We start from the raw sequence: 16,823 nt of genomic DNA on the forward strand, positions 1-16,823 counted from the left end.
AGCTTAAACAATTCAGATATCTATTCTCATTGAATACCAATTGGGAACAGAGCACCATCTCTCATTCTCTTCATGCTTAGATGTCTTCAACACACATTTAATTATTACCTATACAAGCAGTTTATCGCATATTATTATCACTCACCGAAAGTCTGTTATTAGAGGATTAACAACTCAGTAACAGATATCGTTCACTATCTAAACACAGCAGTCACTTTTGTCAAATGTTAACTTTGGTTTTAATTTCACAGGTATTTTTTCCCCAAAAATTAACATGCATGAACTCCAAGGATTTCCTCACACTTCTGAAGCACTGTGTGAACCTGGTGCAGTAATAACCTACTGCCTATACATCAATATGACCATCTGCACTGAACAAAACAGGAAACATACCACACATCGGATAAGTAATGACACTCTGGAGAAACTCACAGCACTTCGCACTGACCAAAGTGTTTTAAATAAATTCTGGAAGCATCAAAATATTGAAACTTGTCATGACATGACAATATCTGCTATGAACAACTCAATTTCAGCATGACATGTGCCATCTAACAAAAGTCATGGCACTGGCTTTAAATTGCATAGCTGATCATATGTAACCAAGAACACACATGATTGAACTGCTTTATGCAACAGTTAAAAAAGATTTATGAACACAGAGATTGCATAAAGTTTGCAGAGAAGTATCTGGAAACTTTAATACCTGTATTTGTCTCTTGGGAAGTTTTTTAAGTAGAGAAGGTGATAGAAGACCTGGAGTCCATCAGTATAATATACTACAAACAGCAGAGGAAAGAGCTACTCTAAGCCACAGATGTAGGAGTACCACCAGCACCATCAAGCACTTGGGTCTCTCTCTTCCAAAGTGATGGTAAACCACTTAGCATGAGCAACAAATGAATCACATGGAAAATAACATACTTACAGAAACACTTTCCATTGATGTTTAACCCAGGGGAGATGGGGGAATGACACCCACTAGAAACTGAGGCAGGAAGAGACATTGTGACATTAAGACATTCATAAGCTATTTGCAATACAGCCTCTTCTTAAAATTTATGTCCTTCAGTGAATGAGGGTCAGTATCCTCACACCTTGAGGGTTTTTTGGTCAGCACAACAGAATTTTATACACAAAGCTGCCTTAGAGCCCAAATATGCTGAGGAGTGTTTAGACCTCCCAAACTTCCACTTTAGCTCATTGGCAGCATTTCCAAATAATATTCAAGCTGCTCAGCAGAGCATTCTAAAATTAAATAAATGAGACTATTAGATCTATTTTCAGGAGAGGAAGGTGAAGCAAATTAAAAACAGCTCTTAATTAGCAGAGAGCTACTACAGCCTTTTTAATGTGTAAGAATCTTGAGAAAGCACACACAGAGCCTAGATTGAAATATACACCACGTATTTATTGGCTTCAGCTTTCTATGAACACAGTAATAGAGAAGACAGTGCCATAAGGCTCAATGTAAGAAAGCAAAACTAATGACAAAAGTTTTTATGCAGACTGATCAAACTCAGCTGGGGAATAAGCTGTATTCCACACCATCCCTTGAATCTTTAAAACAGTTGTCAGTTAGCTTTTGACTACACATCTGCAAGTTACACACTTAGAAAGAAAAAAAAAGCAAACCTTCACATCCTAAATCAGAAGCCTAATGCAGAGATAAAGAAATTCTGAAAAAGGTATGATTCTGATTGGTCAGATTCTAATCTGCTAGACTACTTTAAATCCAGAATAACTGCAGAAATCAGAGTTCATTTAAATTTAAAGTAGGTCAGAAAGTGGCAGCAGGGTCCCCTGTGAACAGTAATACCACCATTTGCATCTTATCAGAAACACGATATCAGCTGTTAAATTTGCTTCTTCTGTGGGAGGCCACAAAAAGCCTGAAATCACCTCCCAGCTACTTTAATAACAACCATCATAGACAGCTTCCTCTTACATACCCCTCTAATTTCCAGCCACCTGTCAGAAAGAATTTCTCATAACTTTAAATTGAAAATATGAAAGCCTAAAAACAAAATTAATAGTTGTATATGACTCAAAAAATCAGTACCCTGAGAGAGGCCCCATCTACCCACACTCTATCTGCTTTTTACCCACTACCTAATACTGCTTCCTATATAAGAGTCCAGTGTCTGCATGAGACTGGTTCTCTCAGTGCAAAGAGATTTCCAGACTGAGATGGATTTCAATGGCATGAATTTTCATGAGAAATGACATAATATTGGATATTTTTGGTTTGCTTCCAAAACACAAGCCACCATTCTTATGGTTTAAAAAAGCAAATAAAGTACATATCTACACACATGCCACACACAGCCTCTCCCCCAAAATCTCAGTTACACATCCACATCAGCTTTGTATCTATGACAATTCACATTCCCATAATAATGAAGGATCATCTGAGTACCAGCTGCAGTGTCTGTGTGCCTACCCACTGACAGTAAAGATTACAAGTGACAAATGAGCTTATATACCATCCATATTTCTTTCCTCTCTCTGTGCAGATAGCTGGAACATCTCTGTGCTAAAAGCTTGTTTCAGATAAGATAGTTGTTTGGTTCAGAACAAGGAGAAAATAATCAGTGTTCAGCAATGTATTTTCTGAAACACAGACCCGTGCGTGTACACACACAGAGCTCAGAACTCTCAAAGCTCTCTTCAAATAGAGATGGGTTGCTAAATCCCACCTCAGAGGAGCAGATCTGAGCTCATTTCAGGCTGAGCCTGAGCTGGCATTGTGACATCAGATAACATGTAGTCAGGCTTTTGTGCCGCAGTCTCCCTACAATTTTTTTAAAAAAAATCTTTAATTTATTTACCATTTTTGGTCACTTATTTCTTTACTTCTCTGTGGATTGCTTCTTGATTCTCAGATACAGAACTCTCCATGCCAACTGAGTAGTTACTGTAAGCCTAGTTATACAGAAATAGGGAATTAAAAACAGTATTTGAGGAATATCTCGTGTCTCAGACTTCAAAAAGGCTCTGAAACGAATGCATGCCATATTAATACAGGCAACAAATGAAGGAACTACCACAGGACATCCTTTCAAATTAAGTCAAAAAGAACAACTGCATCTCTTTCTGCACAGAGGTTGTAGCATACCTGTAGAGCCAGGTACTCATTTCTAACTCTGGTAAATCAGGATGATACAAGCATGTTTCTGAAAGAATGTGAACTCCACAATCAATTTCACAGATTCTAGAGGTAGCAGGATCTATTAAATCATTTCTTCAGACTTCCTGAACAAGCTACATCATATAGTTTTATCTTGATATATCTGATCAACCAAACACAAATCATTTGACTTTCTTAAAAAACATTATTGCAGTATCTATCTCCATTTAGACCTGCTCAATTTCAATGGACAGTTGTAATGTTCTAGGAAAGGTCAAAATTTGGTGCCAAGATTTCAAATTCAGTTTTAGTTTGAAAAGTTTTTTTCCCTTGTTTAATTGAGGTTGTTGTCTACGGGAGAGGACAGTGATAAAAAACTTGAGCAGCTTCTATTTCAAGTTTAAATTTGCCGTAAGATTTATAACTATAGTAGGCAGAAAGGAAATTGGAAAATAAGTGCTTCACCATCAGATAGACACCATCACTGGCAGATAAACTGAAGTCAAGGCATCCTGGATCCAAACCTGTACTTTGAATAATACACAGTAATAATCTGATTAATATTAGTTATGTCTCTGGAAAAAAAGCTTGTTTAGGAAAATAATATTACAAATTCAGCTTTGCAGAAATAAATCAGTATCAGTGAAGTTGATGTACAGCTTCCAAACCACTCAGATCACAAAGCTGATCCCCTCAGAAGCTGTTCTGTTTTTCACTGCCTACCTCCCACCCTCTGCATTTTTAAATTACTAAAAAACTCCTGATATAATGCTAAATTTTCACTCAAGCTTCTGTCAGCATGAAAACACAAGACTTGGTCACCAACCATTCTTGCAACAGTTCCACCCACAAAGAAAATTAAAACATGCTGAAAACTGAAGTTCACTTCAAGACAGCAGACCTTCAGTGCCAAATACTGCCTTAAAAACACCAACTGCCATCTGCAAATCCACCATGCATCTCCAGACACCAAATCAGCACACAGAAATGAGACAGAAGCCAAAGTGCTCCTATAAAATAAAACTAGTTTGCTCAGAAATAGGCCTCATGCAAGACGAACAGAATGCTGGGAATGGAGGGGATTTTCTCTCTGCACCACAAATATCACCAGAGGGAGAAACTGAATGACAATCTTAGGTATGCAAATGTTTTTGCACTTACATATCAGCAGAACGTCTGCTGAATGTAGTATTAATGAAGAAACAAAATAAAAAGCACTTCCAAACCCAAGCTAAGTTTCCCATAGGACAGTTGAGTTTTCCCACTTTGTGGACTGTGTTTACTTTACACTAGAAAAGAAGTGTCAACAAACATTTAGGAAGGGGAATCATTTTTCATAGAATCATAAAATTGTTTGGATTGTAAGAGTCTTCTATAGATCATCTAGTCCAACACCTCCTGCCATGGGCAGGGACTCCTTCACTAAATCAGACTACTCAAAGCCATACTTAATGAATGTAGTTTGCTACAAAAGCAAAGGAGACTCAGAAAGTTCATTCCATAACCCTTTACTGATGACTTACCAGTAAAGACAGCTCAGTCTGACCTCAACAGCCTATACTATGAAAGATACTACAGTTGGATTTCACAGTAGTAGCAGAATTAATCCTTCCTTGCTGGTTATTCTCTTCAGAAAAAGCAAATGAAACACATCAGAAAAGCATTAGATTTGGTTCCTGCAAACAGAACCCAAACCAGAGCCCTGGTCTCCCACTGGTGGTGGGAAGCTATTTATATGCACAAAATCTACAAACTCTTCTCTCACTTCAGAACAAAACTTGTGTTATAGAATGTGTCCAGATTCACGGTCTCACAGGGGATGTCAGGAGTGCTGCAGGTACCTCAGTTGGTCAGAGCACATTGCTAACAATGCCAAGGTCATGGGTTAGATCCCCATATGGGCCATTCACTTAAGAGTTGGACTTGATGATCCTTGTGATCTTTTATAACTCAGAATATTCTGTGATTAAATCCACAAGCACCCCTTGAACAAGTAGAAGTCTCAGTCCCTCCAGGGAAAATTTTGACAGAGTGGAAAACCTAAGCCACTGATCTTAGAAGCTGGCCATCAGTAACACAGATGCTCATGGCCTTTATCAGAAACTCTGAACAAGTGAACTGTGAACTCCAGTTGTAACATCATACACTGTCTGATCTGGGAAGGAGCTGGACCAAAGAGACTCCATAAGGTCTGTGCTGTCCTGTTGCTTCTAACACCAGACTCAGTTCAGGGCAGTTTGCTCATGCACCCCAGCACCTCATCTGTTTAGGTGAGGTGTAAATTTAGGCCCATTCATAAATCCTGGAGAGAAGACCTGATGGGTTTTTTTGTCTGATGAGGACAACGCTGTCAGTTCGCCTCCAAAGGAGCTCAGTTACTTGTTGCAAAATTGGAGGAAAAAATGGGGAGAGGAGAACAAAAAAGCGCACTGACCTCGTGCATCGAAGAATTCATCATCGGAGCTCTCCACGGAGTCCCTGAGGACACTCTGCATGTGCCACTGGGTGCCACCAAACCGGCACGGGCCAGCTGGGAATACAGAGAGACTCACATTAACCCAAGAGAATGCTCACCTCTGCTCCAGAAAAAAAACCAGAACAAAAAACCAATGCATTAGTGACACAATCTGTGTACATGGCTCAAGAGGATCATTTTGGTCATCACGTATACTTTAATCTCAACAGTCACCCAACCAGAGCTTTCAGGATGGCACAAAAATACTTCTACCTATGAAAGGGATTAAAACAAGTTCTTGTTAAAGATGAGTCTATTGCTTTCAGCTAATGCAGTGACCTCAAATGATAAATACTTCCCTGTTGAATTCATCTGGCCATTCCATTCCAACACTCAAATTGCATATTGTTTCTAAAACATGAAGCAGCATTTCCCCAGGACATGGTAGTATCTCCATTCAAATTCAATTTCACTCCTAAAAGAAGTGTCATCCTATTTAGCTCACAGATTTGCAGACAAACTACTCAATTCTCACTCACTGAGCTGTTTTCATCAGAGAGGTTTGCTGTGCTGGAGTCTGGGGCTTTCATTTGAAGCTTCCATTTGACAGTAGACAGGAAGGCAAAACTGTATTAGAATTAGTACAGTAACAGATATAGTGATGACAGTGTAGATGGTCCTAACAGATTATCATACTCAAGCTAATTTGTAGTTAGTAAACCAGACTTGCCTAACTATATGAGTTCTCTTTACATCTCCAGTAAGCCAACACTAGAAAGTAGTAGTGAAATATATTCCTTCTATTAACAACAAAGTCTCCCCACAATCAGTGGAGAACCAGGCATCAAATCCACCATACTCCTAACAACACTGCTGTAGAAAGGACACTCATTACCCACCAAAATAGTGTCCTTGGTTCTATTCATTTCTGCAAATGACGACATCAGACCTGAATCTAATATCCAGAGCCCCTGGCCACAAAAGCATTCTTCTTCTCTCAGTAGGAAAATAGCAACTCAAGCAGAGGATGCATCTTCTATACTATTCTGTGGAACACATGCCACTAGGTCCACAGCCTTTTGTTCTTCATTTATTCTACCTATAGCTGAATTAATAAGAAATATAAGTGAAGAGTGGTAAGAAGCAGCAGATTTTAGCTGCCCAAGAAGAGAGTAAAAATAAAAATCAGTTAATAGCATCTAAATAGGGTAAAAAAAATTTGGTTATTAAGGAGTCAGTATTCATTACAAGAGTACGGTGTGTGTTGGGAATGTGTCCAGTGGTATCTGGCAGCTACTGGAGAACCATATCGACCACTGCATTTACTGTTACAGATTTCTGGAAACTTTTACTAATGACAGGAAACAGTAAACTGAATTATTCCTTACCAAACAACACCTTGCTGTCCCTCCATTCAGATACATATCTATCCTAAAATGTATCACTGCAGTCTTCAAAACAGTGGTAGAAAGAACACTAATCTGAACTTCTAATGACGACAAGTCTGCATTGGGTCAATGCTTGGAAGAGCAGGTATTCCAAAACTGCAAAAGCACGAGATGGGAGGGAAGGAAGGGTAGGGGGAGGGAAGGAAGGAAGGAAATATAAAGATGTAAAGACTTCAAAAGTACTCCAAAGCAAACAGCAATTCCCTGGGGAAAACTGCCACTGGCCTGGCCGGAAATCAGTAAAAGTACTGTCCCCCCAAGGCAAACTCATGGTTCCAGGGACCTTGGAGTTTGATGCACAGTGTGAAGGGAGGACAGGGAAAAGTGTCACAAATATCCAGGCATAAATTCTGGCTATGAGAAAAGACCTTGGAAGCATCATTTATTATTATTTGCACTGGGAATGCTTCTAGATTTAGAAGCAGCATAAGCATATCCACAGTCAGCAGCACAAATCTGCATGATCTCACTGCAGCAGCTCTCCACATCTACATAGATTTGCTGGCTGGACTGCATTGCACTGCCCTAATACATTGGTACTGTAGAGTCTGCTTCCCTCTGTGCCAGTAGATTAGCATTAGCCACCTTCAGAAGACTCTATTAACATTTCTTGATTGCATTAGACACTGACACTGCCCGGACTCACTGATTTGATTTACAGTGTCAACTGCTGCATATTTTATTTTATTATTTTTCTTCAGAGAATGAAAAGACCTGCCCTACTTCAGAACGCAGGCGAACTCCTTGGTAAGGACACTTGATGCTTCTGTGGTAGTGAACTTACTCTGTATCAGATCAATCAGTTGATTCTTAGCAGCCAGATACCAGCAATTTTTGCACCCAGGGTAGCAACTTTCATTTAATTTTTAGTTGTTCAGTATCACAATTTCTGATGATAGAAGGGGACCGCATGAAGAAATACTTTTAACCGAAACCACTAATGACAGAGTCACAACAGTAGAAGCACATACAGCAGTTCTCCACAGGCTGTTGGGGCAGCACAGTAGAAGGACAGTAGGATACAAGGGGAACATTTCCAAGAGGCAGAAGGAGAGCCCACAGAAATGCACAGGTGCTTCCTTTCCAAAAGAAGCAGAAGTGAAGCTTCCTACCTAAACTGCTCTCTCTGCACAGAACTGCAGGTTGTGACAGTCACCTGTCAAAGAGGGAGCTGGCAGGGGCTGGCCCTGAGCACACAGCCACAGAAACAACTGTGGAGAGGACAGGAGCAGAGCATCCTGCAGCACCAGGCACAGAAGCTGCATGCTCTAGTTAGGCTAGCACTAACTGTAATTAATTGTAATTATGATTACAATCAGTGATTTTCTTCTGTTTAAAAAGTCTTGCTTTTTCTTCTTCAACAAAGAACAGTTGGAATTTCACTGGTACTTTGCTGCATCAGTGATCTGGTGACATGAGGTGAGCTGCTATGATGCATGAGTAAAATGCAATGGTGGAAAGCACTCTCTTGTTTTTCCCTGCACTAATTTTTCTCACATTTTATTTTTTTCTGTGGTTGATGCTATCACATCTACCCAAAAACAACTCTTGCAGGAACTACAGAAAACAATAATCCTACATGTATACTATGCCATAGTATATCCATCATGGATATATACCCCAACCTCACAGTAACTGCCATTAATTAGCAATTTATACAGAGCCACTTCTGAATGTTGTTGAAAAACAATCAGTTAAAGTAAGGTTTTTAGATTTACAATATGTTCGTTAGCCAATTTACCCATGTTAGATATTGATTTCCTTACCCCTAAGATGTGTAAGGATCACAACTGAAACCTTTATCCTGTACAAAATAGCTTCCAGGAGGGTGAGAGCCACAGATACGATCAGCTGCATCCTCTTGTGATAAGCAGCAAAATAGTAACTTGACTAAAAAAGTTCCGTGTTCTATTACGTGACACTCGCACTTCCAGCTGAAGGCAAGTCAGGATGCACCTCTGCGGACGTCATCCTAATTCAGATGCAAGGCAAATTTTATCCCTGGTGTTTAGTGACTATACATAGTTCCAGCAAACAGCAGAAGAAACAGTTCCCACTCACATATCCGCAGTTTCTAATGCTGCCCATCCAGAGAAGGAACAACCCACTATGATGGTGCAATCTCTGATATGTTCCACAAATAGACCTAAGGAGCAGAACAGCCATGAAAAATGCCAATTCCACTTTCACCCACAAACATCAGCAGAGATCATTTATCATAGTTCCATAACAAATCAACGGCAATTGAAAAGTATATATAAGAGAAGAATTGTCTCTAGTTTCTCCTGGTTTCTCCAGGTTTCTCCTGGAGGCATAAACCCAGACTCTTTCCAAAGGCCCCTCTTTTTTTTGACATATTGGCAGTGATATGACAATTAAGCAGTGCATGAGCACACTTCATTCCATGTGATTATGAGGGGGATTCTAAAAGAGAAAAAAAAAAAAAAAGAAAAGAGAAACACAAGAGGAATTAAAGTGACTCTACTGGTCTGTAGCCAACATTCTTAGGACTAAGGAAATAGAAGAAAAACAGGTAAAAAGTGAAGTAAGGCCTAAGAGACTCTGAAAAGCCCTCAAAAAAACAAAGGTCTTCCTCTGGCAACTGAATAGCTAACACTGGTGATTCCCAACTCTAATTTAATCATTTTCCTATGTCCTTTTAAAAGGCCTACTGTCCAAAACACACTCATCCTGTAAGTCCTAAGCATCCTAAGAGAGAACAGGTCATCACTGCCACTCAATAATTCTGGTTCTGCCTTCTCCTCATCTTGAAATATCTTTTAAAAACACTGACTGCAGCTGAAAAAGAAAACCACATCTCAAATCATCACCGTAGATTTACAGTAGAACTTCACCAGTAGGACCAGCACAAACACTGTGAAATGGAAATGAATGAAAGAGCAATGACTTCATTCCTGTAGTGTATTTGTGAAGGCAGAGTAGCAGCATGGTAAGTTCAGTCCAGAAGCATCAATGTAAGAGTCACTCCAGCATGTCCCTCTTCTCCTTACCGATGCATGTATCAGTGGTTACTTCGTCAGGCAAACAGAACAAGCAGAAAGCAAGCAGGCTGATCCAAATGCCATCATACCAGCCTCTGGTGCACTGGTTGCATCACCAGTGTGACAGGCTGGTCCCAAAGACCAGCCCGTTCAGGTGTCCTCACATTGGATCTGCCAGAAAGGTTCAATTCAAGCAGCTTGGGATAAGAGCAGGAGTTTTCATTGGATGCGATTACAGCAGGGGGCTTTACTGGAAAACTAATTCAATACAATTCACTTCACTGTCACATTATCACACATTTCAAGCTTTGCAGTAGGCCCAGCCTTTTCCTGCATCTTTTGCTTGGTAATAAACATTTGCCAATCAAGCCTAAATATAAGCACATGCCAGACACAGGCAATCATAAAAAAAGTACTCCTGAATACTATCAACACACCAACCTAGTTAGAGATGAAACAGCACATAATGTTCTCACACCTCCTGGAAACTCAGTCTTTTGCCCAGTTAAGTACTGAGGATTGAATTAATCTCAACAAAATATAATAAAAAAGCAGATTCTGTTGCACAGATTAAAACATTTCCAATGGTCAAAACTTGTTCTAGAAGTGTGACCATTTTGAATTCAGGGACAGTTTTCCTAATAAAATTAAAAAACACAAGTCATTTTTCCACTTGGAAAAAGATGCTAGGTAGAAGAAATGACCTTCGCTGTTGCCAGTGACTGCTATTGTATAATAATGCTTCTTTCCGTTCTGATGGTTTCAGATGCTTCCTGCCTACCCATCAAGTGATTTAACTGAGCTACCCACACAGTGTTACCTAGTGACTACACAGTTAAGACTTACTGGAGGCCAAAATCACCCACTGTATATTCTAGTTACATGCTTTATTTGTTCTTGGGCAAACGTGAAACTGAAGATGTATGTTACAGGAGTGAATTTAACTACTGGAGGAACTCCTCAGATTCAGGAGCTCAGGCAAGACAGAGATGCAGATCCTTCCTTCAATAAGAGTGAAAACTAACGTATGCTCAGAGAAAGCCCTCGTCTGCACACAGAGCATCAAAAAAGAGACCATACATTGACATCATCGATAGCAGGGCCATACAGAACTCATCCAAACTCATACAATGAATCTGCAGCAGAAACTGGAACTTAAGTGAAGTCAGCTGATGTTGAAATGAAACACACTGCAAGCAGAAAGGGCTGAGGGGAGGGTGCAGAGTGGGAGGCCTACATATCTGTGAATCTAAAGGTGGAGAGTGAGAAAAATAACAATGGGAGGCAAGGGGGAGGTCAGAGAGAGAGCACATACAAGGCTAAGGGGGACAGGGAAGAGAAAAGGAGAAGTTAAATCAAGATATCAAGTTCTCTTGTGAGAGAGCGCAGCTGACAAAGCCAGAGACATAGTTACAGACAGAAAAAAGTCCACACAAATTGCGGGTTCCCTTGTCAATAAATGAAAGAGCTAACTGATGGAACAGTCTGGAAACCACTGTGGTCAAAAGTGCCCAACACAACCAACTCCTCTCTCCCATTCCTCATTCAATGTCTTTCATCTCGTAGCAATTCCACAGTGACAAGTCCTGGGTTACCTACTTTGTACATCATTACACTAGCAATTCTGCAGCAGATGGTAAGGACAGGCATGTATTTGCCTATTAAGTAAAGAAAACAAATCAAGCAATTAAGCCACGCAGGCCTTTAAGCCCCTATTTTAAGGTACCAGTGGAATTTCCAGTCTTGTACTCTCTGGGATTACTAATGAGGTGGAGGGAGAGAGAGAAGAGGTTTAACATGGCTGTTCAGGCTCAGAATCCTAGACAGAGCTTTCCTGTAAATGTGGTACATCTCACAGAGCTGTTTCTTGATGTTTCAGACGCCAGCTCCCCCTCAGCAGAAATTAACTTCACTCTTCCTCTCAGCAGTATCATCACCTCCTCCAAACTGACTCCCCAAAACCAGAGAAGATATGAATATTCTCTAACCTTTTCCTGCAATGGGAAAATGTAGGTGGACTGCCTGCATCACATCTGAAAGACTCTACTTTCATAGTGCAGAGATTCTGGCTTTCTGAGGAGGATGTAGCATTTTTAAGTCACTGTGGTCTGTTAAAATTGAAGTAGGAGATAAAGAGCAGATACCCCCCAACGCCCAACTCCCATAGGGACATTGTCAGGTCACTACCATCAGGACTATCGTCTGCAGTTGCCTCTGTGTGGTTTTAAAACCTACAACCTTGCAAATGTCCAAGCACTTCTGCACAGGGACTACTCCAAGTGCTTAAGATCTGGAGTTCACCAGGAGAGATCTGACTACTCAAATGAGTCAAGTGTGGACCACATCTAAAAGCCCTTTACAAGCACACCTGTCATTCAACAGTGATCAAACAACAGATTTTCACCAGACTTGTGATCGTTCTTTCCATTTGAGATAAGGCTACAGCATGGGAAGGGGCTGCAAGGCAGGGTTCATATAAGCAAAACAGACACAACATTTCTATCTTTGTGCATATTCCAGCTCACATTGATAAACTCAGTAGACTCAATTTATAAAAGCAGCACATTTCCCCTACTCCTAACGCAGATATGTTCTGCCAGACCTCCTTTGGGAATGGTCTAGTTTGGTTTTTTTTTTTACAATAAGTAGTTACAACGTTACAAAGCTGGCATCAAAAGACATATTTTGTCTACTGAAGTCAGTGGAACCACATCCAAGACAAGTACCATCCTTTAAAATTCCTGTGTAAAGTTGGGCTTGAACACACAAGCTACATATGCAGGCTGCATTACTCATGTCTCACAGAAAGCCAAACCAATGCCCCTTATTTTCCTATCATACTTAAAAGGACCGGAAACTAATGCCAAAGAAAAAAACTGTGAGACTTTTCCCTCACTTTTTTACTTCTTCATCTTCCAGAGATGGAAAACAACCATTTAGTTCAATCCTATATTTGCATCTTCTGATATTATTGAAGCTCTCATGTTCCTGAATGTTATGTCTCTGGACTGACACCAATCCTAGCCTATTTTGGGGGAATAATAATAATAAAAAAAAACCAAACAAACAAAAACACAAAAACAAAACAAAAACAAAAAACAAACAAACAAACAAACAAACAACAAAAAAACCCCACAAAACAACCACAAAACACCGCTGGAAGGAACCCCTTTGGGTTTAGCTTTAATAGTGCCATGCTGCTACAAAGCTGTCCCAGAGCTGGCACCAAACACTAGGTGAGTGTCACATACTGACCAGTCATAGCAGTTAGGCCTTCATCTGCAACAGCAATGGGCTCTGTGTGCAACCTAGAAGAAACCACTTCTGCATCAGCAAGTGGACTCTCATCTATTCTGCTGGTTGTCACTGTCCATTCGTGCACGCAGAGCATATACCATCTGTGCCTGTAGGCTGCACTGGGCACGGGACATCAGGGTGCTGCTGCTGCTGAGCATCCCCAAGCCCTGTTCCCAGCTCCAGCCAACCGACCTCCGCATTGCTCAAGGTCCGGAGGAAGCGCGAGTTACAGCACGTGAATGGGCAAAGCTCAGCCTTTGCCTTTCAGCAAGTCCCACCCAACAGCATACCTTTATTGTTCTCCGACCACGGCTGCTGCCTCCCGCTCTGCTCCTCCTTGGCAGGCGGCACCGAGCACCGGCCCCACGAGGCCGGAGCTGGGAGAGACCGTTCCTAGATCAGCTCCGGCGGAGGGCGGGACGAGGCCGGGCAGAGGCGACTGGCGTGGGCGCTCGCGATGCCCCGGCAGTGCCGCGACCACGACACCGGCCGACGCGGGCGCCCAAGGCAGAGCGGGCCGCGCTCGGAAACCACGACAAGGGACATACCCGCGCCTCGTTCACACGAGTTTGCGTTCAACGCTCCGCGGGGCGGGCGGCGGAAGACGCGGAGCCAGGGCTGCCCCGGAGCCGCGGGTACGGAGGGAGCGCAACCGAGCCTCAACCCGCACCCGCCTGCGGAGCCCCGCGCTCCTCTCGGGGCCATGCCATCCCGCCCCCGGGGCTCAACACTCACCTGGACGCGGAGCTTTCGCCATTTCAGGGCTGCCTGCTTGCAGCCAAGCCGTTTTTAGCCGCGTCAGGTGCTCGCTCGCGGGGCGCTCCGGGCGCGCCCGCACTCCGCCGCCCCATCAGCTCTGCGGAGGCCCCGCGCCGCCCCCTCGCCTGCGGCGCTGAGAGACGCGGCCGAGACACGACGCCGCCGCCGCCCGGTGCCGCCCGCCGCTAAAGGCGCAGCCGCCGTCGCTAAAGGCGCAGCGAGCGGCTCGGGGGAGAGCGGGAGCCGGACCGGGCCAGCGCGGGGATGTGGCTGCGCGTAAAGTGCGGCCGCAGGGTGGGGGCAGCGCCGGGGCCCGGGGACCTTGGGACGGGGGCTCCCCCTACCCTCAGCCCCCACGACGCGCCCGCCGGGAACGGGTCGGGGCTCCCTTGCCGTTTTAGCTCCCCTCGGAGCTGCGGGTGGGCAGAGGACGGAGGAGCTGGACCGGCTACCCGGTGCTGTTTCCGCACCGTGCCCGACTCCCGTCCCAAGCTGCGCCACGGTGCCAGTGCCGCACAGCTCGGCCACTGCTGCGGCACTGCCCCTGCAAGCTGCTCCTTCGAGTGGTTGCTCTGGAATTTAATAGCAAATATCCTTCAGTTGTTGCCAAGCCCCATGTCAGTGCAGTGGTTGAACTGCTGCAAGGCGCTGCCTTTTAAGTCAGTCATAGGCAAGCGGCTTACAGCCTGCTGAGAGCTGGACTAGGGAACTTAAAGAGGGCGAGACTCGATTCCTCCCTCTTCGAGAGCCCCAGAAGCGGCATATCTCTAAAAGTAAAGAAGCCAGCTTCTCCAGATCCCCCAAGGATTGGAAGAAATTCACCTTAAGAAACGTCTTAAGTTGCAGCCCGTTTTGTGGGAACAATGGGAAAAGGCTGGCAGAGAGCCTAGGAAGGCTTGTATCTTACTAGCGTGTCAGAGTACCACCTAGTACAGTGCAGTGAACAAAAGTTTGGCCCAAAGAAGCCCACAATTAAAGAGCCAAGCAAACATAATGCAACCAAGTCCTAAAGCAACTTACAGGCTCAGTGCCAATACCAACTTGGTAGCTATAGAGATAAATACATGATTCACTCGGGTTGTTGCTAAGCATTCATTTAAGGAGCCAGAGCAGATACCCTTGAGAACACCGCGAGTTAAGTGGTTTTGTTTGAGCCTTAAGTGGAATAGCCACAATGCCCAACAATTCCTACCCCCAAGCCACCATACAAACTATGGCTTATCTTTCCCCAGCTCTGGGTGACAGTGCTACTGCTGGACAGTTGCCCGTTAAGCCACATTGCCTCTGCTGTTGGACTTGAAGTCCTGTCTAGAAGATTTGATAAGGATAGTTTTCCCAAACGTGCAATGGTGTCACTAAGCCACCAAAGAAAGCAATTCTAGAGAAAGACCATGGGTAAATAGAATCATAAAATGTGCTGAGTTGGAAGAGACTCATCAGGATCATCAAGTCCAACTCCTGGCCCCTGCACAGGACACCCTAATAATCCCACCATCTGCCTGACAGCAGTGTCCAAACACTCCTTGAACTCACAGGCTTGGTGCTGTGAACACTGCCCTGGGAAGCCTGTTCCAGTGCTTGACCAGCCTCTGGGGGAAGAACGTTTCCCTGATAACTGATCTAAATCTTCCCTGACTCAGCTTCATGTCATTTCCTTGACTGGTGGCAGTACCGGCTAGGGAAGAATGTCTGAAAGGCAGAGATGTGTTTGGATAAGTGCAGTAAGTTCCGTGCTCTGTGCTGTTTCCAACTGCACCAGCTCAGTACAAGCAGCTTCTGTCTTGTACAGATGTGACCTGCCCACCATGCTCAGAGATTCTTCATTAAACCCTTTTCAATTTACATCACAAAGAGCAAGGACCGAACACTACAAGATACATCCCAACTACTGTATTGAGATAATGTTCAGCCTAAATGGCTCTTCTGCACTGGACTAGAGGCAGTGACTGAAAAAAAAGTCTTTCCGCTGGCACAGCTGCCTGAGCAGGCAGTTACCTGCAGCCTCTGAAGGCAGTAAGCACCACAAGGCCTCCCTCCAGAGGAAAAGGCTAATTTCCATTGTCCTGAATAGTGAAAGCAGACAACTGCCAGTCCTTGACAACATATAGATCCAGAAATCTTTTCTTTCTCCTAAAGACTTGTAGAAGATTCACAGATTCCAACAAAATTGTGTCCTTTCAGTACACAAATGCACACCTTTTTTTCATGCATTACAGAGGACATATAGAATTTCTTCAAAAGTCATAGCCAAATAATAATGTAAGAAAAATATACTAAGCCAGATAATGGCCTGATCTGGAATGCATTTAAAGATATTTATACGTCCAAAAACCTATTGAGAAAATAATCTAATTCCACACACATTTTACTCTTAATTGAAAACACATGCTGTATTACTGGTGACTCAAGTTCTCTTCCTTACAATGGAGCAGAAAAACTCCTCTCAAGACAAAGCCTCTGTTAAAGCATGTTCCCCATCATTACTAGCTTTTCTGGTGTTGCAAGATGTCCAGTTATAGAAATCAAACCTTGTACAAAACATTCTGAAAAAGATCAACAAAACAGGTAGCCAATGCCTTGAGGCAGTGTAGAGCCACCCAAGGATGGGAGCTCAGAGAAAAATTATACCAACTGACACTACTGCCCCCTTGAAAACATCTGCTCACCTAATGATCCAAACCTGCTCAAACTGAGCAGGGAGAGTTGCTCTAACTGCACACATCAGGGCCTAA

The 16,823-nt window shown here is 43.1% G+C and overlaps 1 protein-coding gene across 3 annotated transcripts in view; it reads right to left on the reverse strand.

The window, feature by feature from the left end:
- The window catches only part of PITPNM3 (PITPNM family member 3), a 67,905-nt gene extending 53,579 nt beyond the window's left edge, over nucleotides 1–14,326 (reverse strand). Inside the window, exons 1-2 of one of the 3 annotated variants that reach the window (XM_050321629.1) lie at nucleotides 14,068–14,318; nucleotides 5,565–5,660 (exon numbers count right to left, since the gene is read on the reverse strand). In XM_050321629.1, coding sequence (XP_050177586.1) covers nucleotides 5,565–5,660; nucleotides 14,068–14,089 — 118 coding nt within the window. In that variant the 5' untranslated portion in view covers nucleotides 14,090–14,318. Of the gene's footprint in view, nucleotides 1–5,564; nucleotides 5,661–13,622; nucleotides 13,773–14,067 lie in introns of those variants that run through there. The other 2 variants (XM_050321630.1, XM_050321631.1) reach the window with 2 other exon arrangements.
- Between the last annotated feature and the right edge of the window lie 2,497 nt (nucleotides 14,327–16,823).

The sequence above is a fragment of the Myiozetetes cayanensis genome, unplaced genomic scaffold (genome assembly GCF_022539395.1).
Source record: "Myiozetetes cayanensis isolate MyiCay16 unplaced genomic scaffold, myiCay2020 scf27, whole genome shotgun sequence".
NCBI classification, from domain to species: domain Eukaryota; kingdom Metazoa; phylum Chordata; class Aves; order Passeriformes; family Tyrannidae; genus Myiozetetes; species Myiozetetes cayanensis.